A 22837-nucleotide genomic window follows, 5' to 3' on the forward strand; every position below is an offset into this window, starting at 1 on the left:
GAGGGGATGGGGAGAAAGGAAGAAGTGGGGAGAGGGTGAGAAGGAGAAATGCAAAGGGACAGGAAAGAAGGGGGCAGATATGGAGACAAGCAAAGAGAGAGGAGTAAAAGCAGAGCCAGGAAGGATGGGAAGAAGTGAGGAAAAAAGGCAATAAAAAAGGGAAGGGAGAGAGAGCGCGAGCAAGTGAGCGGAGATGAGAGAACAGACTTCAGCCCTCACAGAAGTGGCGCCATCCCCTGCATATTTATGACCCTGCCAGAGAGCAAGTGAGGGGACCGGGCGGGGGGAGCTCATGGTGGAGGAAAATACGAAGACAAAAAGCTAAGCTGCTCCGGTCCCTTGGCAGAAAGCAAGCACGGAAACAGAATGTAAAGCAGGCTGGCTCCACGGTGCCCAGAGAGCAGGCGGGGAGGGCGGGGGGAAGGCACCCGCCCCGTCAGCTGGCCTGGCAGCTTGGCAGGGGCCTCTGAGGAGCGGCCGCGGCCTGCCCAGCGCTGCCGAGCATGCGTGGCTCCAGCCGCTGGGGCGGCTCTGCCCTGCTCTCAGCTGTGGACCAGGACGAGTGTGCACCCACCTCCAGCCTCTTCACTTGGGTCCTTTCGAACTCCAGGCGGGTCTCCAGCTCTCGGATCTTAGCTTCCTGCCTGCTCACCAGGGACTTGTCCACCATGGACTGTTCTAGGAACTCCACTTGGCTCTGGAGGGCTTGGAGCTGGGGGTGGGGGCAGGAAGAGAAGAAAGAACTGAGCCCCGAGGGGAGGGGGCAGAGTGTGGGCCGGCAAGATCACCATGGTGATCGACCAGAAGGTGGAGGGAGGGATGCACAGGGGAGGTGGAAGGATGGGGCCCCGAGCCAGAGGCATTCCCCACCTGGCCCAACGCTGGCAGATTTTGCCCTTCGGAGAGAAAGGAAAAAGCCAAGGACCAGAGAGGGAATAGAAATGTGAAGTGAGGCAGCTGAAGCCAAAATGTCTACTATGGTGATATGGCTCCAGGCCTAGGCCTTCACATGCGTTGACGCTGCTCTGTGGATTACTGACGACTGAGAGGAGCGCTTGCTATCCTATGAGCTTGGGAGTTCGCCCCTACATACAGCGACCCCGCACCCTCTTTCTACCAAGGGAGACGCTGGTGCCCACCTTCTCCTGCAGCTCTTGCTTCTCCTTGTTGGCTTCTTCTAGCTGAGCCTGGAGATCGTTCATCTGCGCTAAGTCTCGCGAGGCCTGGGAAGGGAGTGAGCACTGAAGCAGGATCCCCCGTGAACACAAACCCCAGCCCGCCACATCGCATGCCCAGTGCTGTGCCGGGGCCCGCGGGCCTGCCGCTCCCAAAAGAAGTGGCCTGTGGGGGCTTCTGAAGAGGACCACAGGGACAGTGTCTGTGGTGCGGGGTGTGGTGGGGCACCTGAGCCACGGCCGCCTTCTGCTTCTTCATCAGCTCGTTCATGTCCTCCTGATCCTCTTCCAGCCGGCTCTGGATCTCGTTCTTTTCACGCTGAAGGCGGCTCAGCTGCTCCTCCAGCTGGATGGAGGCAAGACAGAGCAGAGGGCATCAGGCCTCGCGTGCCTCATGGCAGCGGGTGGCAAGTCTGAACTTCCCCACGCCGCCTCCAATGGGAAGGGGGTGATGATGGGGCCGGGCGCGGCCACTGGAGCGGGGTCCAGACCCCGTGGCGCTCAGGGAGCTGAGGGAAGGCTGTCTTCGCTGCACAGGCAGACCCTGGGCTAAATGACAGCTGCTTCCTGGCAGCTCTTTGAAGGCTAATGAGAAGGCAGAAAAGGTCTGCCCAGAACAAATGACCCATCATCTGGGCACCAGCAATCTAGGCCCTAACCTGCATGCACTCTGCCCCCTTCAGGCCTCGAGGAAGGACCCCTCGAATGTGCGAGGCTCTCTTGGCTTGGATTCTCATCTCCCCTGGGATGGCCTGCTCCCCAGCCATCCGGCCCCACAGCCAGTCCACTCCTGGGGGCAGGGGAGGAGACAGCCAACAGCAGCTTCAGGAAATGAATGAATCTATTAGCCTGTAATTCCAAACCAAAATCACTGCGTTGGCTCCTTCTCGGCCCCATCCATCTTGTTACCGGGCTGTGGGGAGCTGGGGAAGCCTCCGCCAAGAAATTTATTAACTCGGATTTAAATAAAATGGTAATTTTATAACAGTCTTTTTTAACACAATTAAAGAATTTGAATTACTCACCTGAAAACTGCTGAGGAGCACAAATGTCATAGAGATAAATCAAGCCCGGGAGATTGGCATCTCTCAGCAGATGGGTGACCAGCTTGGCAGTGGGGGGGGCCCGCGGAGCCCAGAGCCAAGCCCAGCCTCCCTGCTGCCCCATTCCCTGCCCAAGGAGGTACTGGTGTTCGCATCCCAGTAATGCATTCCCGGGCCGATGGATGGGCCGTGGGAGAGGTAGGGAATTAAAAGGGAAGCATTAAATAAGAGCTCTAATTAGCTGCCACTTGGGCTTGTCAGTGGGCTGGCCAGGGGAAGGGGAGGGAACCCGAGCCATCCCATCCTCTTATCGGTGCTTCGGCTAATCTCCAGGCACCTGTTTACATCCCTCAGCCACATTAGCTGCCTTTATTTATGGTGTCGAGGCCTGTGGCCAAGCTCCCACAGGCAGGTGGTTAAACAGGGAGATGGGCCCTTGCTGGCTCCCTCTTCTACCTTGCCCCCCTCCTGGGCCTCTGCTCTGAGTGGGGAGAGGCAAAGGAGGGGAGGCCCGCTCTCCCTGCAGAAAGCCCTGGTGTGAAGGGAGCTGGCTGGGGAAGGGCCCCTGTCTGTCCCCGCTCTACTCTCCCTCAGCTCCCCCCTCCCCCCGCTCCCCGAGCCCAGCCCACACACCCCGGCTCCTCACCGCTGTCTTGGCTTTGGCGATGTCATCAATCTGCAGGTGCAGGTCTTCGATCTCCACCTCCATTGCCTTCCGAGCTTTCACGGCTGCGGCACAGGTGAACTCGGACTCCTCCAGCTGGACACAGGGCCGCCCCCGCCCCAGGGAGAGACGTCAGCCAGGCCTGGGTGGCGAAGGGCTGGACAGGGTGCTCGCAGGGGAGAAGGAGGCCAGGTGCTCTGTTCCCTTCAGACCCCCGGGCCGTGGCCTGTTGGGGCTGCACACACGGGTGTCTCCCCGGGCAGGGAAGGTGGGTGCGGGGACCCATCCATGCCATCCTGGGGCTTGGCAGTCATGCCATCTGGCATGCACAGATCCTAGGAGTCCGGTGGCTACGAGTGGCTTCTCCCTCTCCCGTTACCTTCCTTCTCAAGGACTCAAGAATCCCTGAGAGGGGAAGGCAGGGAGAGAAAGAACTAAAACCATAAGCGTGGTTTGCCCCTTGGAGCTGACCACCTCCTCTCTGTCCAGATACCTGGTTCTTTAGCTGGGCGATCTCCCTCTTGCTGGGTGCGTTGTTCTTCAGGTGGTCCAGCATGATCTGGGCGTCGGCCAGCAGGGCCTTGGTGCGCTTCAGGTCCTTCCGGAGCCGCTTCTCGGACTCCAGGTCCCGCTGGCTCACCTGGGTGCACAGCAGAAGCTGGGGCTCTGGTCTCCACCCCAGAGCCTCTTCCTGTCTTCCCCACGCCCGCTGTTCACCCCTGCTCTCATTCTCAGAGCCCCCCGAACACACAACAACAGAGGCAGTGCCGGGGTCAGGCCAGGCAGTGAGAGAAGCCAGGGTGTGCTCTGTGTGGTAATGACCCCCGTTCTCCATGTGAAGACACTGGGCTCCACAGAGCCCGGCCCCCCTCACCTCTGCCCAGCTTAGTATCCCTGAGATTCACCTCAGGCTCTGCTCACCTGGTCACTCAGCGTGGCGAGCTTGCTCTCCAGTTCCCGCTTCTCTCGCAGCACCTTCTGCTTATCCTCGTACTCCTCCTCAAGCTGCACTTCCATTTGTTTCAACTGGAGGGCCGTGGGGACAGAGGCCCGTCGGTCCCTTCAGTGTCGGGTGCCATCCGGGCCCCTTCCTTTCTGGATCCCCCCACCCCAACCCTGGGAAAGCTGTGGGGCGGGCTGAGCAGACCCCAGAGGGGTCAGACCCCGAATTCAAAGTTCCCAGGGTTTCAAAGCAGCCTGGGAGGGGGAGGAGGGATGGCAGGCCGTGCACCACAGCCCCACGCCAGAGTGGGAGGCTTTGTTCCAGAGTGGGCAGGCCCTGCCGGGCCAGCCTCACTGACTGCCCAGGAAGCAGGGAGCATGCGTCCCTCAAAGGACTGAGCTTTCTCTATAGTCCCCGAGGCACACATCCCAGCCAAGGCCAGGACCTCAAGTCCAGAATGGCAATGGGTGGTAGTGTGGCTATGGTAGGGAACCAGAAAACCCCTTACTTTAAAGCAGTGATGGGGGAAGCAGGAATTGTACTGGACCAGTTACCTTCTTCTGACATGACTGCCGGGCCTCCTCCACCTCTTCATCCCGACTTTCCACCTCCTTGGAATGGGTCTGTCTCATCCGCTCCATCTCCATCTCTAGACGTAGCTTGGCCTGGAGGTGGTTGTGGGGAGGGACCAGGTTCCTTTCTGAGCGGCACCCTGACCCCTGCCCACTGCGCCCTGATGGACAGCTCTCCCAGGGCTTGGGAGCAGGGCTCTCTCTGCCGGCACACTTCCCTGAGCCCCCGCCTTGCTCCCGCGGCAGCCGGCTTCTCCAGAGAAGCCACCCCCCTCACTGGATGTCTGACGCCGGCCCAGAGCAGGCCGCCAGAGGGGGGGACAGTTAGGTAGCTTTTCCATTTGGCCTTCAGGCTCTAGCTCTCTGAACCGACACGGTGGCTCAGCGGCAGGCAGCGTGGGCTCGTGGCTTTCTGGCTGCCGGGCAGCCTGGGCCCCTCACCACTAGAGCTCAATCAAGATCTGTTCTTGTGGAAAGCCGCACAAAAGCATAATTATTTTCACACTGTGTCTGGCACAGATCAGGTGCTCACTCAACATTTTGTGAGTAAGGGAACGAATTAGTGACTACATGTGGGAACTTGCCCCCCTCTGGCTATGCCCTGGGTTAGCTGTGGGGATGGCGGTGCCCCCCTCGGCCAGACCCTGCGGCACCTGCTCCAGCATCTGGATGGTCCCCGCCTGCTCATCCAGCTCCTCTTCCTGATCCTTGACTTTGGCCTCCAGGTCCCGGAGCTGTTTCTTGACCTTGGCCAGAGAGGCCTCATCCTTTGACTCTTGGGAAGAAATGTCCTGGAGCTCAGCCTCCAGGGAGACAACCTTCTGGGTGAATCCAGCAATGTCCATGTCTTTTTCCTGGAGCAAAAGAGAAGATGAGGCTGGCCTGGGACCAGCTCTTGCCTGGGGCGGGAGGGAGCAGACGGGGCATGGATGGTGGGTGGCCCACGCACCTCCAGTTGCTGCTTGAGGCTGAAAGCCTCGGCGAGGAGCGTGTCCTTCTCCCGCTGCAGCTTCTCCCGCTGCAGCTTCTCCCGCTGGGCCTCCTCGTGTGCCTGGGAGAGCTCGCTGTCGAACCTGCGAGGGAGCAGGGACGGCCAGGGTGACTCCACCAGGGCAGGGAAGAGTGGGTCTCCAGCACCCAGAGGCTGCCAGGAAGCAGGGCCATGGATACGGACAGGACACAAGCAGAGGGGGACTCCTCGCATAGCCCGGAAGTGGCGGGAAGCGGTGAGGTGACATCCAGCATCACAGGCCATCGAGGCCCTGCTGGCCACCCAGTCTGGGATGGGGCACGTTTCACTGAGTGGGTCTAAGGAGCCCTTATACTAGGTGAGCTGAGGAGGGGCCCACAGACTGCTTCTGGGGAGGAGGTGGACAGACTGCTCCGTCGTTGTCTTGACCTTTTCCATTTAGACAGATCAAAGCATGTGGGACCAGGGTGAGGGCAGGGTGGGCACTGGAATATGTAGAAATGGACGCCTTGCCTCATCTAACTCCTTTTCCGCGGTTCCACTTGGCCACTCCAGATGAGCAGCTGGCTCTAGCCCCCACCTCTGGGTGCCAGCCCCTGGCCAGGCCCACGTGGCCCAGAAGTACCCGTGTCCCCACCAGGACCCCCCCACCCCTCCCGGCCAGAAGCCAGCAGTCCTGCTGGGCCGCAGTCCACAGTCGGGGCCTCTTTCTTGGCTCCTCTACCTCCCAGTCTCTTATTTCCCCTGCCCAGTGACTCTAAATAAGGAGCAAATTGCTGAAATTCCTCTCAACACCTTCCCTAAATAGCTAATAAGGTTCCCTTCAAAAACTGAAAGCCTCCCCCCAACCCAACCCCACATCAAAGAAAAAGGTAAGCAAACTCCAGGCAGCTGAAATGAAACGTAATAAGTTACCCAGCAGGGAGCGCTGGAGATGGTAACTAGGCCAGGCTGGCACTGCCATGGGGGCAGGGGGCTTGGGAGAGGGGTCCCACTAAGGGTGCCTCTAGTGAATGGGAGGGTGGGGGTAAAGGCGGAGAGGCACGGTGCTGGAAGGGAGGACTAAGATCTCCCAGCTCCCCTCACTCTGCAGGCGGCACCCAGCTGGGAGGACAGCAGAATGCCCAGGAGGCCGAGGGTAACCCGGGGTCACTGGAAGGACTCAGCTCTGCCCTGCTTACCCCCAGGGTCGTGGGTGCGGGGCTGTCCCTTCATGAAGGCACCTGGGGCCTCTGCCAAGAAGCCCTCCCCTGCAGAGGGGAACCAGGCGCTCTTCCCACTCCCTGGGGCACCCTGCTGTTCCCAGGGTGTGTGGGTTCCCCGGTGTTGCTAATAAAGGCGTCCCATTCCCATCCCCAGCCAGGGAAGTTAGTTTAGATTGGATTTGATCCTGTGAGGGCTACCCCCCTCCTTTGTGTCATTACCATAATGAGATGGAAGTGGCACGGTAGTTCAACAACATTAGTCAGGAGAGTGTGTTTGTGTGGCTGAGGCAAGCGAGACATGGGGAGCTGGGTGGGGGCAGGGGGCAGGGAGGGGCACGAGTGCTTTCTGCACGGGGACTGGCGGAAGCTCCGTCCTTGCTGGGCCCAGGCAGGGTGACGGGCACACGCTGCGGGGAGCAGGTCTGGAGCCGAGGCCTGAGCAGGCCTTCAGTAGGGATGGGGCCTGAGGGCTTCTCAGAGGTCAGGAGTGAGACCTGTTCACATTCCAGGCCAAGGGACCATGTCGCCAAGGCCCCCCGCCAAATTCAGGCCCTCCTTCCTTCTCTCCTCCCGGGAGGAGGCAGGGAGCCCTGTCTGGGGCGGGTCTAGAAAGTCCCGTGTGCCTTGGGGCAGGGGCCCCACGGCAGGGGACCCACCTCCTCTGCTTCTTCTCCAGCTCATGGTTGCGGACCTGCTGGCCCTCGAGGTGCAGCCTGGTATCCTGCAGCTCGCCCGTCAGCCGCTGGCACTTCTTCTTCAGCTGCTGCAGAGCCCGCTGGCTCTCATCACTGTCTGCCTGCAGGTCGCCAAGCTAGGGCGCAGGCGGGGGGGGTGGGGTCAGCCGCCAGGGAGAGGCCGGAAGCATGCGTGGAGAAGGGGGGGGCGAGCGAGGGAGAGATCCAGGGATGAGGGATGGGGTCGGAGCCACGCAGGGACCCGAACACACTCCAACAACAGCTTGCCCTTGGGCGTCCCCAGCCCCGGTGCTCCCAGGGCCCCGCGCCTGCACTCCTTGTCCCAGCCTCACCCGCCTCTCCAGCTGCCTCTTGCTCTGCTGCTCCACCTCCAGCTTGTCCTCGAACTCCTGCTGGAGCCGCTTCTTGGTGAAGTCCACCTCGCGCATGGCTCGCTCGTACTTCAGGCGCCACTCGCCGCCTGTGGGGGTGGGGCAGGCAAGGGAGCACTGAGCGGAGGGAAGAAGGATGGGACAGGGAGGGGCAGAAGGCAGCATCAGCCAGAGGGACTCAGGAAGGTCTCTGGGAGGACAGCTTCCTCCCAAGCCAGGAGAAGACCAGAGAGGGCATGTGGCTATGTGTGCTGTCCTCTCCCCAGGGACCACCAGACCGTGGCCCTCAGACCCTGTCCTTATCACAGCTCTCGTGGCCCTCCATGATAATCCCCTGCACTCGCTGGCACCTCTACTTTCTCATCTATCTCTGTCACTGTAGACTTGTATCAGCCCGCAGAAGGGAGACAGGCCGGGGCCCAGCTGTGGTTGCCTGGGGACAGGGGTGGTACCGAGCTTGCTGCTCAGGCCCTGCCGAGCTCCTCCGGCCTCAGACCCACCTGTGTCATCATCATCCACCTCCCCGTTGATCTCAGCTGCCCGGATGAGGCGGGCCTCCATCACCTCCATCTCCATCACCTCCATCTGCTTCTTCAGTGCATCGTACTGGGTCTGCAGAAGGGAGGCTTGTGAGGCTGCCATCCCAGTCCCTCCCTCAGGACCGGCCACGGCCCGGAGCCACACAGACATGGGCACGTGCTTCCCCCAGGCAGACAGGGGTGCTGGGCCACCCGTCCCTTGGGGGGGGGGGGAGCAGATGGACGCCAGAGCATGGTGGTCACTAGCACGGGCCTGCCCTCACCTGCAGCTCCTTCATCTCCTTCTCGGCTCGGAGCCTCTCCGCGGCCTCCGCGTCCAGCAGCTGGGAGGCGGACTCTCCCGTGTTACGTTCGTCAGTCAGCTCCGATGTCAGCTCTGAGATCTGGGGTTGCGGGGAGGGAGTCACCACCAGTTGAAATGCCTGCCTCGCTCAGCTGGAACCCCAGGGGGGCCTCCTGGGCCTGGCACCCTGCACAGGTGGGCCAGTCGGCCTGGCGCTGGGAGTTACTCACCCGGGTCTCCAGCCGGTCATTGTTGAGCCGAAGCTCGTTCCGCTCCTTCTCCACCTTCTCAAGCTTGTTCCGCAGCTGCTGGATCTCCTCCTAGGGTGCAGTAAAGAGGGCAAAGTGAGCCGGAGGCTCTGAGAGAGGTTGGCGCCTGGACTCTGCACCGTTGGGGTGAATGAAGCCGGTGAAGCTCGGGCCAGGACACAGGGAATAGGAAGCCCCTACCTCCCAGGGGCCCCTATCCCTAGACCCTTCCCCAGATGCTGAGGACGCCTGAGATTTTATACCAAGAGGCTACCCAGCAGCTTAGCCAGCGCCCCAGAGGGATGCCTTGTGTTTGACAGGTATCGTTCAAGGACACCGGCTCTCTGGACTAAATAAAGAGCGCTTGGGAGCCCAAGACAAGCCGGCAAGACTTTTTGCCCACAGGGATGAACTAGTCCTTTTGCATCGACTTGGCCCTTCCCGAGCTGTTACGTACGTCTTTGTTCCGGATCTGCTCCTCGGACAGCTGTACCTCGATGAGGGGCCGCACGGTGGTAAAGAGTTTCCACCAGGCCCAGTCCTTCACCCCTTTGTTCTTCTTGATGTTCTTCTGCACACAGCGAATGGCCAGGTCCTGGATCTAAGTTGGGGGGGAGGGTGGTGCACAGCAGGGCTCTCAGTCCCAAGCCCAACCAGGACTCCCCCCACTCCCCTCCCCCCCCGGCTCCTCTGGCCACCTGACTCCTCTGGCCACCCAGCCCTCGCTCCCAGCCTCTCCCCATCCCTCAGAGAGTGGGCGGCAGAGAGCCTAGCCCTGGGAACACCGCACTGGGCACTAACCACTCTTCCGTCATTAGGAATAATTTCATCTGCTTTATTTGCTGCCTGATTATTTCCAGCACCCTGGCCTAGATGTGCTATAAAACCTAATCTTGCTGAAACACAAGAGGCGGTGGTGCTGGCTGTTTTATGGACTTGCTAATAAGAAAAGGAGTCGCTGACACAGCTCCTTAATCTTCATGGAGGAGCCTATGATCCAGAGCCCACCTTCGCCTAGGCGCTGCCCCCCACTCCCAGCCCCAGGACCAGGCCCCATGGCCCCAGTGCTGGGCATAACCAGCAGGCTCACTGGCACCAAGGAGCTGCCCATTCCCCACCCTGGCCCAGGGCATGGTGGCCCCAGGAGGTCCCTGCTTCTTCTCCCCCAGGTGACAATAACTCATAGTCCCAAGACCAGCCTCCTGCCCCAGCATGTTCCCTTGAACCCCCCACCCCTACCCCACCCCGGGAACTCTGCTCTGCCATCTAGGCTGGGGAGTGGGACAGAGATACCCTGAAACAGCACCTTTTTCTTCTTGAAGTGCTGGCGGGCCAGGTAGCCCCTGCAGGCTGCCTGGAACAGGGTTAGGTTCCTGCTGGTTTGCTCATCCCGCTGCTCCTCCAGCCGAGCCAATGTGCCGGCCCGGAAGAACACCTGTGGGGAAGCAGGCCAGATGAAGGCGGGAGATGGCTGGGGGCACAGGACACCAGCAGGCCTGGGAGGGGGTCCTTGGCCCCGGGAAGAACCTGAAAATCCAAGGGAACAAGAGAGGAGGGAAGGAGCAAGGAGAGGCCCCAGGAAGGCTGAGGGAGGAGGGCCAGGCCGGGGGCTGGGGAGGTTTCTCTGGAAGAGGAGGAGTAAGGTGGGAAACCTAACTTCAAAGAGAGATAAAAGGAGAGGGAAGTCAAAGGGAAGGTATCTGGGACAAGAAGGACATAAAGCAGCCACAGTCAAATGGGGACAGGACACCCCTCAGCAACATCTTATGGCGGTTTCTTCCCGCAGGACCGCCAGCAACACTGTCTGTGCCCCCTATGCCCACAGCCGCCCACTGGAGGGCCCAACCGCGGGTGCCAGCTGCCTGGGATCAGGCCAAATGGATGGTGGTGAATGTGTGTAAGGAGAGAAAGGTCCAGAAGCCGTGCGCAGAGAAAGGGTGGGGCCCCCTCCCCACTCCGGCTCCTCTCAGACAGCCTCCTCTTTCATGTGCCAGCATCCCACCACCCCCCCCCCCACACCCAGGTTTCAGCTCATGAAAAAGCCAGGGGAGTGGGCGGGGGCTGGCCCAATCAAGGGACCTGTCCTACAGGTTTGGGGGCTGGAGGGCAGACGGGAGAGGAACCAGCTGGGAGCCCCCGCAGCCAGAATTTCCTCTCACTCTTTGGTGCTCCAAACTGGGGCTGGGTAAAGTCTTCCCTGCTAAGAGAAGAGGGGGAAATACACAGGTGAGAGAAGACTCTGGGATCCTCACAGAGGGCAAAGAGACACCTAGGTGTGTGCCCACCTCCACCCTGCCCAGAACACAGAAAATTCCCTTCCGTGGGGCAAAGAGCACAGGAAACACTCAGAACCAATATGTACAGTGTCCCCAGGCCTCCCTTCAGGGAATAAGTGGAGAGAAGGCCTACACTTTCTGCTGAGAAAGCTTAGCCTCTGGCGACTGCACAGAAACCTAGTCTCCTGGGGCTGGCCTAGGAGAAAGCCAGCTCAGGTCCTCAGCAACGCTTGCTTCCCCAAATCCCACACTCATGCTGAGTGCCTGGGGTCTCCCATGGGCCTCAAGCCCTACCTGAGCCTTGATTTCTCACAATGTGTGAGCCTGAGATTCCACCAGGGGGTGGGGAATATCCAAGTCCCCCAGGAGGCAGACATAGGGACTAGTGGTCAGGGCACATAGCTGGTCTGACTAAGGCAGGAGAAGGGAGGTGGCGGGTTAGGAGCTGGAGAGTGGCCCCCATTCTCAGTGTCTCACAATGAGAAGAAAAAAGATGGCCTCAGGACTGGGGCAGGGAGCCTGAGACCTCTCTCATGCAACTGTACATTAGTGGGGTTAAGAGTCCTTTTGAGTATTGGGTGAAAGCTCACGGCCCTCTCCTTCCCCAACAGACTCATCCATACAAATTTTATAAACAATATCAGGAGGCTCTCAAGATCCTCTAACACCCTGCCCGAACCCTCAGGGTCCCGTGGGCTCTGACTGCGACCCCCTCCTCTGAAGCAATACGACGAACACACGGAATCTCTGCTCACCAGCCAGTCCAACCACAGCCTAGAGGCCCTGAAATTTCTCTCCCAAATCAGATGTGAGCAAATATCCAACTTTGCCCCTAATTTCTCTCTGAGCTTGAGTGGGCCCTGGGGCTCGTCGGCCTCGGCCAGGCACCTGGGATGCAGCAGAGGTCTGAGGTGGTAGCTGGGAAGAGGACCAGCCTGCACAGGCCCTCTCCTGCCCACGACATGCCTTGGAGGAGGTGCCACCCCAATGCCAGGCAGCGGCAGCCCCGACTGCCGAAGGGGCAGGAGCCCGCCCGAGACCGAGAGGCCGGAGCGAAGCCTCTGACAGCAGGCTTCCCAGGGAGGAAGCCCAGCTGGCAGTCCCTGAGCTGACAGATAGCTGGGGATGGGAGAGGTTGAGTCAGACACAGCAAGAGACCCAAACCAGAAAAATGACACGGAGAAAATGAGACCACAGAACACCCAGAGAACAAGGAAAGACACAGAAAATGACAGAGCCAGGAACCGCCAGGGCCAAAAGGAAAAGGGAAAACCAGCAGAGACAAAGATACAGCCAGGGGATGGGAAAGCGAAGGGGCAAGACTGTGACTCAGAAGGCAGAACCGAGAGAACAGAGCAGACAAGCAACACCAAGCCTTTTTTGCGAGCATCCGCGTCCACCTCACACTCCCCACAAAGCCCCGGCACCCGGAGTTCCCTCCTTCCCTGCTGACAGGTGGAGAGAGGTTCGGAATCCCCTCCTTGGCTCCCAAATGCCCTTCCTCCCACCACGGCCCTTGGAGCACATACGTGGAAGCCACCCGTCCAGCCTCCCAGTCTGAGGAGAGAGAGGCGAGCGGGCCTCCTGCCCGTGGGAGGGACGCTCGCCTGACCCTCTGGCGCGGAGTGATGCAGCAGACTGGCACCCGGGCCCGGGCGTGCCTGCCCTGCCGACGCCACGTTCCATTCAGGTGAGGAACTGGGCTTGTGGGCAGGTGGTGGCGGCACGGCCTCACCGCATCCTGCTTGGCCTTCTGGGGCCCTGGCAGCCCCGGGAGCGGGGGGCGCCTCTGGAACACTCTGCCTACTGCCTTCCTGCTTTGTCCAGCTTTCCTCCTTTCTGTCTTCCCCACTCCCCACACCGGGACTCAGGCCAAGTTCAGGGCCACCTTCCAACCCACTCCCCCTCCCGACGTCACAGGGGTGTTCATGGCTCTGAACGAGTCGGTTATTCAGAGGGAGGGAAGTCAGAAGGGGAGGGCCAGCCACTGGGACAGGGCGACCAGAGAGTGAGGGCCGGGCCCTACCGCCCTCCTGCAGTGACCACTCACCCGGCTCAGGCCCAGGCAACAGCTGCTCTTCTCCAGATCCAAGGACTCCAGCAGCTCTTCCACCGCCTGCAGAGAGACGCCTCTGTCAGGGAGGCCAGGGGCCACCCCCGTCTCCGCACAGGGCTTCGCCCAGGCACGAGTCCTTCCCGGGCCTCCGTGGAGGCAGTCTGTTACTCATTCAACAAGCACTTTCGGTGGGCTTCTGCACTGTCAGGCCCTAGATTAGATTCTGGGGACGTAAGGATGACTACGAGAGCAATAAGTTGTCTTGCTGGGGAGTGAGACAAGTGAATTAGTGAAGTACACTGAGGAGGAGGCAACTAAGTCACACAAGGGACCATGGAAGGCATCCTGGAGGAGGTGAGGTGTAGCTTGTGCTGAGTCTTCAGTTACAAGGAAGAACTAGCCAAAGTTGGGGAGAGGGCATTTCGGGCAGACGGACGAGAGCGAGCAAAGGCATGGAAGCGCAAGACAAGAGAACACGCTGAGGAAACCAGGTAGCTCAGGAGGGAAGGGGGTAGGGCGGTTAAGGTACAACTAGAAAGGTGGGCAGTAGCCAAAGGGTGGGGCACCTGTGTGCGCTGGGAGCCCCCGGAGGGTTCGGTCAGGGAGGGACAGGATCGGATTTGCATTTTCCAGGGATCCCCACTGGCACATGAGGGGAGAATGGACGGAGACCCCCTCAGGCAGCTACTGCAGGAATTCACAGGAGAGGAGGCTAGAGCCTGACCCAAAGGGAAGAAAGAGGCAGAAATGCCAGAGATGTGAAGGAGATAGAGGGGGCAGGGCAGCTGACAGGGAGGAATCTAGGGACACCACAGCACCGGGGTTTCTGACTTATGTAGCTAAACAGATAATGGTGCCACTCTCCAAGGTAGGAAACGGACGAGCCAGAGTAGGTTGGGGAGGGGATGGAATCAATGTGGTCTGAACATGCTGAGTTTGAGGCATGCAGGTAGAAAAGTCCAGAAAGCAGCCAGATAGAAGTGCACGTCTGAGGTTCAGGAGAGAGGCCTGGGCTACAGGTATTGATCTACGAGTCGTCAATACGTATGTGGTAATTGAAACGATGGGTGTGAATGAGGTTGGCCGGGGAGAGGCTGTAGACTAGAAAGCACAGATGGCCAAGGACAGCGTCTTAAGGAAGAGAGAGACCTTTACTTCAGGGGCAGGTAGAAGAAGGGATGCTCGGAGGGAAAAGGCAAAGCCAGGAGCGGCAGCAAGGAAGCTGAGCAGAGAACAGAGTTGTCAAGAGAGTCAGATGTTGCCAAGAAGCACAGTAAGGTGGTCATTAGCTCCGGCAACATGGAGGGCGATGGGCGACAGAAGACCGGGCCCAGGGTGTTGGGGCTGGGATCCAGGCAGCTGAGGGTGGAGGGATGGGTGGCGGCGGCGGGGAGGGGGCAGGCGAGCCATGACAACTGTCTGGCATGAGAGAGGGTTGATGGGAGGCTCTTTTCCAAGCAACTATCTGCAGGATGTTTCTCCGCTGAGAGGAAAGAGCCAGCGGAGGAGAGGCTGAAGGAACGGGAGAGAGACAACAGTTAGCGTGGATGGAGCGGGCCTCCAGGGAGCCCCGGGGAATGGATTCCAAAGCACAGGAGGAAGGGATTGGACGAGGGAAGGGATACCTCTCCCACCCAGACAGGAGGGCTGAACAAGAAGGCACCTGAAGACAAGTGTACACAAGGCAGAGGAGGAAGTTGGATCCTCAATTTTATGACCGATTAGAGGCAAGGTCAATTGCTGGGCAGATGACCTGGGTAGGCAGGGTAGCGGAGGACTGGCGGAGAAAGACGGAGAACAGAACAGCAGGGAAGGAGCTTGGAATAGGGGCCAGGGAAGGATGGGGCATACGAAAAACTTGCTGGGCCACGGCAAGGGCCCAGTTGAGGCTGGAGACCATGAACCTATAGGACTTCAGGTCCACCCGGTTGTATAATTTTCTCCCCTAGCCCTTGGGAAACCCAAACCGAGGAGCGCAGATGCCCGGAGGCTGGCCCTTCAGCATGGGGGTTGGGCAGGGCAGGTGCCCCGGGAGGCACAGGAGAGCTGAGGGTGATGAAGGCCAAGTGACCGGAGGGCAGGACCATGGCATTGAGGCGAGCAGAAAAGAAAGTCAGAAGGGAATGGACAGAGCAGAGAAAACGCAGTGGGGTCCAGACATGAGAGGTCTCAACAGAGGCAAAGAGCAGGTGTCCTGAGAGGAGGAGAGAAGTGAGGTGCACAGGTTAGGAGGCTGTGGGCAGGGAAGGCCATGATGGAATTGAAGATTTCCGAGGTGAAGCATTTCCAGATGACAAGATGACAAGATGACAAGATGACAAGGTGACAAGATCTGGGTGTAGCTGTGAGTAGGAGGCTGGAATAAAGGTCAGGGGTCCGAGAAGGGGGTTGTGGGGTGGGTCATCTACACACACACCAAGGTCGCCCAGGACACTGGCAGGTCCTGGATGGAGAGAAGTTTTTGAGGCCTCCGTGAATGTGGGTCTGTGATTCAGGAGGCAAGGGGAAGGGGGCCTTCTGCCCCATTCTGCCCCATTCTGCAGAGCATTCTCCCTCTTAGGGAAGCCATCCCAAGGTCTGAGATGCCTTCAGAGTCAGGCCGGGTGCCTGAGGCAGAGCACAGGGAAGGAGGCGTCCTCTGCTCAAGGAGCCCTCTGGCTCTCTGAGGAGCTGCCTCTGGGGGGTGACAGCCCTGTTTTCAGCAACCTGTGCTGACAAGGGGCCCGGGAGCCTGCAGCTTACCCTGGCACCTGAAGGCCTTGCCGTATCAATCTTGCCCCGAGGACGGATGCTTGCCCCACCCCTGGACAGCTTCCTGCGGCAGGAACCATCCCTTATGTGGAAGTTAAGGCCGAAGGGCCTAGGGGCTACCAGTGGTAACACCCAAAACACGAGCTCTTATCGGCCTCCTGGGAGGCTCTTAGATGGCCAGCTCACCAGAGAGCGGAGACCCCCAACTCTGGCCTCCAAAGAGGGTGGGTCTTCTCTGATTCCTACAGGCCACGCCCCAGGCTGCCTTCTCCCCACCGTCCCAGCTTGGCTGCCACGCGCCCCTGTCCTGGCCCGGGTGGCCAAAACCAGGAGCTGGAGCAAGGGCCAGCCGGGCTCTCTCTAGGCAGGGAGGGGCAGCTGCTCGGAGGGGTCTGAGCAGAAGGGGGTCTGGTAGGGCTCTGGGGCCCAGACCTACCCGCCTCTCATCCACCACGATGTAGTTGCGCCCATGTTTCTTGGTCAGGTGTGGGGCCAGGACGTCGAAGCGGCGGCGGAACTCGGAAAACACCATGTGGTCAGGGTAACCTAGAGAGAGGGCAGCCCAGAGCCAATTCGCACTCGGGGACAGTTACCGGAAGGGGCAGAAGCTGCTGGGGGAGGAGAGCCTGAGGCTGAGGCAGACCTGGGAAAGGAGGTGCGGGAGGAAGAGGCAGGGGTACGGGACAGGGGTCTGCAGGACAGTTAGGGCTGCCCTCCCACAGGGCTGCAAGGTTACAACGGGAACGGGTTCCTTTAGAAATAAGCGCCTTGTCAGTGAGGTGTGCGAACAGGGGACAGCTGCCCACCTGGAAGGAATGCTATGGAGAAGAGAGATGCTTTCTAGCCTCCGAGTCTATGACTCTGCTATACCCAGAGAGAACAACGTCTTCAGGACTTAACAAGGAAAAAGAAAATCGGGCCACAGAGAGCAGCCGAGAGGAAAAGTGCATGGGCTTGGGGTCAGAATCCTGGCCCTGGCTCTTGGCACCATGTGACGAGTCATTCAACATCTCTGACTCTTGCTTTCCTCATCTTTCAAGGGGGGACCTGCTGCTTACCTTGCACAGTAGTCATGGGGTTTGAATGAGAACATATGTGGAAAGCACGGCTTGGCTCACGTGCTGGGTGTTCAGGAAAATGCTCCTTCCTTTCCCCAGTTCCTTGAAGCAGGATGCAGAAATGGTGCCCTTCCTGCTCCCATCCTGACCTTGAGCCCTAGACCGGGTGACCCAAAGACTTCTAGATTCTCTTTCCCTGAAGAGCACTACTTCTAGCAGAGACCTCCCTGCTGTGTAGGCTTGAGGCCAGGACAAAGGTCAGATGGCTTCTGGCTTGGAGCAAGGTCGGGATGGTGGCTGGTAGGAGGTCACCCTGAGCCACCTGAGGGCACCAGAGCCCACAGTGGAGGACTGAGATACCCACTCATACACATTCACAGAATTTCAAACGGAAAAGGGGTCTTAGACCAGATCCAACTCATCTTCCAGGCCTGGGAACTGAGGCCGAAGAGGTGGACTGACGGGCTTGCTCAAGGTCACAAAGGCTGCAGCTGGAGGCAGAGCTGGCCTCCAAACCCGGGCTCTCGAGAGCCCGTCGGGGGCTCGCTCTGCTACACCAGCCTCACTAGCTCCGGGAAACCCTCCAACTGGGAGATGAGGCTGATGCATGTGCCCGATAATTGAAACAGGAGGCGGGGGCCGCTGAGGGGCCAAGACAAAGTGAGCTATTGATTGTATCTAAATTGCAATTAAATTGATGGGCCAGGATAGCAGGTCTGGACGCCTGGCATCTTAATTAATCATCAGCGCTATCGATGGTGGCTGGGGGCTGGGGGCTGGGCGAGGGGAGGGGGGCCTGCTGCTGCTGGCCTCATCGATCTGCTTGTTTGAGTAAAGCACATTGATTTTGGTTCAGAGCGGTAACAATCTGGTTTTGAAATAATAAACACCAACTCCATATCAAGACGTGGGGACAGATCGATGATTTATTTAGAGCAGGGCAGGGAGCCTGTTTTGTGGCTTTGACTGCTAAGGAAAAGTGATGGTGTCCATGGGGATGCCTCAAGGGGACCTGGCTATGGGCGGGTGGGACCCTGCCAGTTCTCCTATCAAAGGAAAAAAGGGCAGAAATCTGGCAGCCCATAACTTCTCAGGCAAATGAAACCCCACTCGAGAGGCATGAACTCAGAGGCTGGTCCGCGTGGGTCAAATCTCGCTCTGCCACTCATGAGCTGTGTGACCTCGGGCAAGCTACTTAACCTCTCTGAGCCTCAGTCTCCTCATCTGGGGACAGTAATAGTACCAACATCTCATGAGATGGTTGTGAGGATTAAAAGAGTAGTGTGTATGATGAGTCCAGAACGGTGCCTGGTAGGTTACAAATGTTCTAACAATGCTGAGCATTTGCCCCTTGAACAATGCGAGTTACACCCCCTGCGCAGTCGAATATCCAAATATAACTTTCAGTTCCCCCCGAAACTTAACAACTCATAAGCTACCGTTGACCGGAGGCCTTACTGATGACATAAGCAGTGGACGAACACGTGGCTGTATGTGATGTGTAGGACGAACCGCATTGTTACAGTAAAGCAAGCAAATGTTATTGAGGAAGGTAGAAGGAAGAGAAAACACGTTTACCCTACCGTACTACAAAAAGCCCGCGTGTGAGTGGGCCCGCACAGTTCAAACCCAAGTTGGTCAGGGGTCAACTATGCTATTACTCTCACCCCTTCCAATCCCTCCTCCAGATGGGACCATAAAAAGGATCTGGCTGACCTTTCTTGGGAATTTTAAGTACCTCAGAAAGATTTAGCACCTCATCTCTCAGTGGGGGGTATGGCCCAGCCTGCTCTCGGAGGTAGTTAAGGCTCTAGGTGGGCACAGGTCTGCTGCTGTGGGCAGAGCAGGGAAGGGGGGAGAAGGGTTGTGTGAACAGAGCCTGTGGGGCAGGGCGGGGAGGGGCTGAAGAGGACGAATACAGAAGGGAGAGGAGGGAGAAGGGAGTCAGCCAGGTGGAAAGAAAAAGAAAGGAACAGACGGGGCTGGAGAGACCACCCCCCAGCTCCCCGCCACCCCACCCCCACCCCCGAGCAGGCACCAGAGCAGAAAAGAGATCCAGGGCCAGACCAGAGACAGGAGGGGAGCAGCACCCCTCTAGCCCCACGGGTCCCATTTGGAAGGTGGGGAGGAGCAGGAACGGCTCCAGAAAACAGGAGGAGTGGAGACGGAAGGAGGCCCCACCTTGGCGGTACATGCGCATGGCGTCCAGCAGGCGGGAGCCCCGGAGCTGGGCGCGCAGCAGGGGCACGTCCAGCTGCAGGAGGCCAGCCTCGCAGTGGTCTCCCGAGGGCAGGTCCAGCTCGCTGCTGCTGCTGACTCGGCGGGAGGATGCGGAACGGGGCTCCCCGGCCCAGCCCTCGGCTACGGGCAGGAAGCAGTGCACGAAGTGCAGCTTTGATTTCTTGACGGTGTCAATGAGGGCGTCCTACCAAAGGGAGAGGGACAGGCCTCGGTGGATCCTGGGGGCCCAGCCCGTGCCCAGGAGAGCATCTCCGCTCCTCGCAGGATGGCAGGTGTCCCACCGCCGGCCAAGACATGCCAAGCCTGGACAACTCCACCCTCACGAGGCCCGAGGGGCCACTCAGGCGGCAGCACTGAACAGAGGACCGAGCAGAGGGGGATGCTGAGTGGGTACCGGGTAAGCCAGGTGCTCCCCAGAACGGCCAGAGGAGCCCCGAAAGGGCCATGGGGCCTGGGCAGGCACACTCACCACCTGCAGCTTAATCTGGATGCACAGTGACTTCTTCTTGACAGCCGCCATGCCCGTCGTGAAGGTCTTCCGCATGCTGGTGGCCCGGCGCAGCGCCAGCTGTGAGCCGCCCTCCAAGCCTGCGATGGAGCCTGACAGCACCGTGGCGCTGCCTGCCCGGCCCAGAAACAGGCTGCTGATGATTTTCCTACCAGAGGTGGAAGGGTGAAGGAGGGAAGGCAGTCACTTGGAGAGACTAGTAGAGGGTGTCCTCCCAGTTCCTAGGACACCCCCAAATCCCCCATATGGCCGTGGCCAGGGGCCTGGGGCTGCATGCCCCACACCCTAGAGAGAAACTGGAGGGAAATCTACAAACAGGAAGAAGAGAAAACCAGTGGGGGGGGGGGGGAAGGGGACAGAAGTGTGATCTTCTCTTCTCCATCACTAGGGAGGGCAGAAGTCCAGGATGGCAGGAGAGATTAGAGCCCAGCCCTCTCTACCATACCATATAATCTGCGTATGACATCTACTGGTTGTCATGTGCACCCCCCCCAACTGGGTAGGGAGTTTTGTTTTATTTACTGCCAGGTACCTAAAAGAGTAGGCACCCAATAATTATCTGCTAAATAAACAAAATGGATGACAGGCCTTATGTGACTGAGGGGTTTCTAAGTCTACTCCTCCCTTCTTTTAAAGTTTTTTATTTGTGTCTTATTTTATTTATTTATTTTTTTTAGTAATGTCTACAACCAATATGGGGCTTGAACTCATGACCTCAGGATCAAGAGCTGCACGCTTCTTCCAGCTCAGGCAGCCAGGTGCCCCATTTTTTAAAGTTTTTTTGTTTTGTTTTGTTTTGTTTTTGTTACTCCTGCCTTCTGTGAAGAACGTGGAGGTGCTATTCAAATTTCAAACTATAGGTCCCTCCAACCATGTCCATCCCACTTCTACTCCAGGAGGCCACCCCCAGGCCCTCCAGACCAACTGGCCTTGGCTGTCCCCTCTCAGGAAACAGAGGCCATCAACCCCGCTGGCGGGGGGGCCTCTGAGACCAGGAAGCCCAAAACCAGCCCCAGGGATGGGACATGGGCCGGGTGAGTGGTGTTCTTACTTCTGGGAGTCCTGCAGGAGCCGGGGGGCGTTCTGGGTGGCCGGGTTCTGTTTGGTGTAGCTCAGCCAGCCAGCCACATTGTACTCAACCCAGTTGGTGCCATGGCTGTGGCCCAGGAGGAAATGATGTGGTTTGCTGCTGCGCAGGAGGGGGCTTTGGCCTGAGCGGGGGAGAAGGACGGTTCGGATCATCAGGGCACAGGCCCCAAAAAAGCCCAGGGACTCAGTGAGCCCTTCCAGGCAGTACTGTCTAGACCCATACAAGTGGGTTCTCTGGAGAGGAAGCATAAGAGCCCTCCAGGGGTACCACCTACCTTTCTTGTCACCTTCCCGGGGGCCATAGTAGGAGAAAAGGCGCTCCAGGAGGGCGTCCTCGGTGGCCCCGGGCGCCAGCGCCTCCTCTTCCAATAGCCAGAGCAGGCCCCTCGCCTCGTCAGTGCGTGCCAGCGAGCGGACCTGTGGAGAAGCGAAGAAAAGCCACCGTGTCTCACGGAGCCCCTGGCCCAACCACACACTATAAACTTGCTACACATACACACACGCACTGCAGCTCCTGTCACTCCTGGCTGACACGTTGTGGGGCAGCCGGGCAGCAAGGGGAAAGAGGGAGCGGGACAGAGGTTAGAGAGAGAAGCCCACAGCAAAATCTCCTTCCCAGGAATTGTGTCCAAAGTCACCAAAGGCTGAAGGCTTCTCGTGAACCATCCTCGTCCTCTTGGAAGGCACAAGGGCCTTGGGTGAGCCCATGTTGCTCTCACAACCTGGGCATCACCTCCCAGGCAGATTAAATGAGATAAAAATTCTGGAAGGCCCCGGGCAGGGGGCATGGCCTGAAGGAAGCTGTCAGCCAGCGACAGCTGTGGGGTCAAGCCTGGTCCCCCTGACAGGGGGGATCCCAGAGACTGTTCCGAGCACTGCAGGTGGGACTCCTGCAGGGTCAGAGGCTCAAGTGCCAAAATCGTAAGATGGGTGGCTTAGGAGATGTAACAGCCGGAATGGGTGGAGTCGGGGTGATGGCATAGCACGTGTCCCCATCTACAGGGAAGGGCCACCCATCAGCTTGCAGCCCACCGCTGTCCCGGAAGAACACTGGCCTAGCATTGGTAAAGCCTCCAGCTTTTCAAGAGAATTCTGATTTCTAATACCCTATGCGGGCCACACGAACTAGACCTGTGGCTGCATCTGGGCTGAAGGTGCCTTTTCCATGGCATTTCCAAGACTTCCCTGAGCAAGAAGGATGGAACCTTCCCTTACACCCCATTCCTTCCTGGCCTTTCGGGACTGGGGGGACAAGAGAAGTAAGAAAAGTGCTTTTTCCTCTCTTTGCACCCAGCTGCCTGCATCGCCCCCCCACCCCATGGTTGCCCAAGGGAGTCAGTGTGACTACCAGGAGGAAGCAGAATGTGGCCAGGGACAGATGGGGAGCTAAGGTCCCAGAGTGGCTGGAGCTACATGGCAGGACTGGGCAATGAAGCCACTGGACAGTGAGTGGCAGACTCAGCACCCAGGGGCCCCATCCCCAGAGGTGCCAAGGTCCATCAGACAGGGAGAGCAGGAAAGGGAAGGGATAGCCAAGTCCCATCCAAACATGCTATCTGACATGCTGCCCCTCCTAAGCCACAGGGACTGACTTCCCCACATCTCCTGGGAATGGCAAAGGCTCTCAGCGAAAGCCAGCTGGGAACCCAGGTGTCAGGAAAAGAAAAGCCAGCTTCCCTGGGGGGGGGGGGGGGGGGCATGGAACTTGGGTACTTTAAGTACTAGTCCCTAGGGGGACACTCACTCTCCCTGGGGCCCCATCCCCTTGTTAGCACAGCAGGGCCTGCCCACAAGGAAGATAGAGAAGGAGGCAGGGGTCAAAGCAGAGATGGGGAGCAGCAGCCTAGCAAAAATGCCAATTCTCTAGTAAAGTGCCTTCTGAAACTTCCCTAACTGAAGACAGTCAGCACATGCCAAGTGCTCATCAGGCCAGCCAAGTGCCCGAGATCCTCATCCAAAGTGTGACAAAGCCTGTCCCCAAGGTTGAGGGGTGAGGGCTCATATTTGGAGCGAGGCACAGATTCCCTATTTGCACAGACGCCTCACCCACTCTGCTTGGCTGCACCAGTCTTTTGGGGACAGTGGGAGGGATGACTCTGTCCTCTGAGTCCAGCCCAGCCCTCACCACCAAGGAGGAGACACCAGGCTCC

General features: G+C 58.9%; 1 protein-coding gene across 19 annotated transcripts in view; it reads right to left on the bottom strand.

The window, feature by feature from the left end:
- MYO18A (myosin XVIIIA) overlaps nucleotides 1-22837 on the bottom strand; it is a 95581-nt gene that overhangs the window by 15249 nt on the left and 57495 nt on the right. For all 19 annotated transcript variants that reach the window (XM_032428429.1, XM_032428439.1, XM_032428436.1 and 16 more), the window contains 22 exons: nucleotides 20963-21104; nucleotides 20650-20809; nucleotides 19560-19746; nucleotides 19031-19274; nucleotides 16228-16337; nucleotides 13035-13100; nucleotides 10015-10143; nucleotides 9166-9309; nucleotides 8691-8780; nucleotides 8441-8560; nucleotides 8139-8250; nucleotides 7600-7727; nucleotides 7229-7383; nucleotides 5347-5470; nucleotides 5051-5251; nucleotides 4380-4490; nucleotides 3804-3908; nucleotides 3376-3522; nucleotides 2865-2978; nucleotides 1405-1521; nucleotides 1140-1223; nucleotides 575-712 (listed from right to left, as the gene is read on the bottom strand). In XM_032428429.1, coding sequence (XP_032284320.1) covers nucleotides 575-712; nucleotides 1140-1223; nucleotides 1405-1521; nucleotides 2865-2978; nucleotides 3376-3522; nucleotides 3804-3908; nucleotides 4380-4490; nucleotides 5051-5251; nucleotides 5347-5470; nucleotides 7229-7383; nucleotides 7600-7727; nucleotides 8139-8250; nucleotides 8441-8560; nucleotides 8691-8780; nucleotides 9166-9309; nucleotides 10015-10143; nucleotides 13035-13100; nucleotides 16228-16337; nucleotides 19031-19274; nucleotides 19560-19746; nucleotides 20650-20809; nucleotides 20963-21104 — 2928 coding nt within the window. The remainder of the gene's footprint in view (nucleotides 1-574; nucleotides 713-1139; nucleotides 1224-1404; nucleotides 1522-2864; nucleotides 2979-3375; nucleotides 3523-3803; nucleotides 3909-4379; nucleotides 4491-5050; nucleotides 5252-5346; nucleotides 5471-7228; nucleotides 7384-7599; nucleotides 7728-8138; nucleotides 8251-8440; nucleotides 8561-8690; nucleotides 8781-9165; nucleotides 9310-10014; nucleotides 10144-13034; nucleotides 13101-16227; nucleotides 16338-19030; nucleotides 19275-19559; nucleotides 19747-20649; nucleotides 20810-20962; nucleotides 21105-22837) is intronic.

The sequence above is a fragment of the Phoca vitulina genome, unplaced genomic scaffold (genome assembly GCF_004348235.1).
Source record: "Phoca vitulina isolate PV1807 unplaced genomic scaffold, GSC_HSeal_1.0 scaffold40, whole genome shotgun sequence".
Lineage (NCBI taxonomy): Eukaryota > Metazoa > Chordata > Mammalia > Carnivora > Phocidae > Phoca > Phoca vitulina.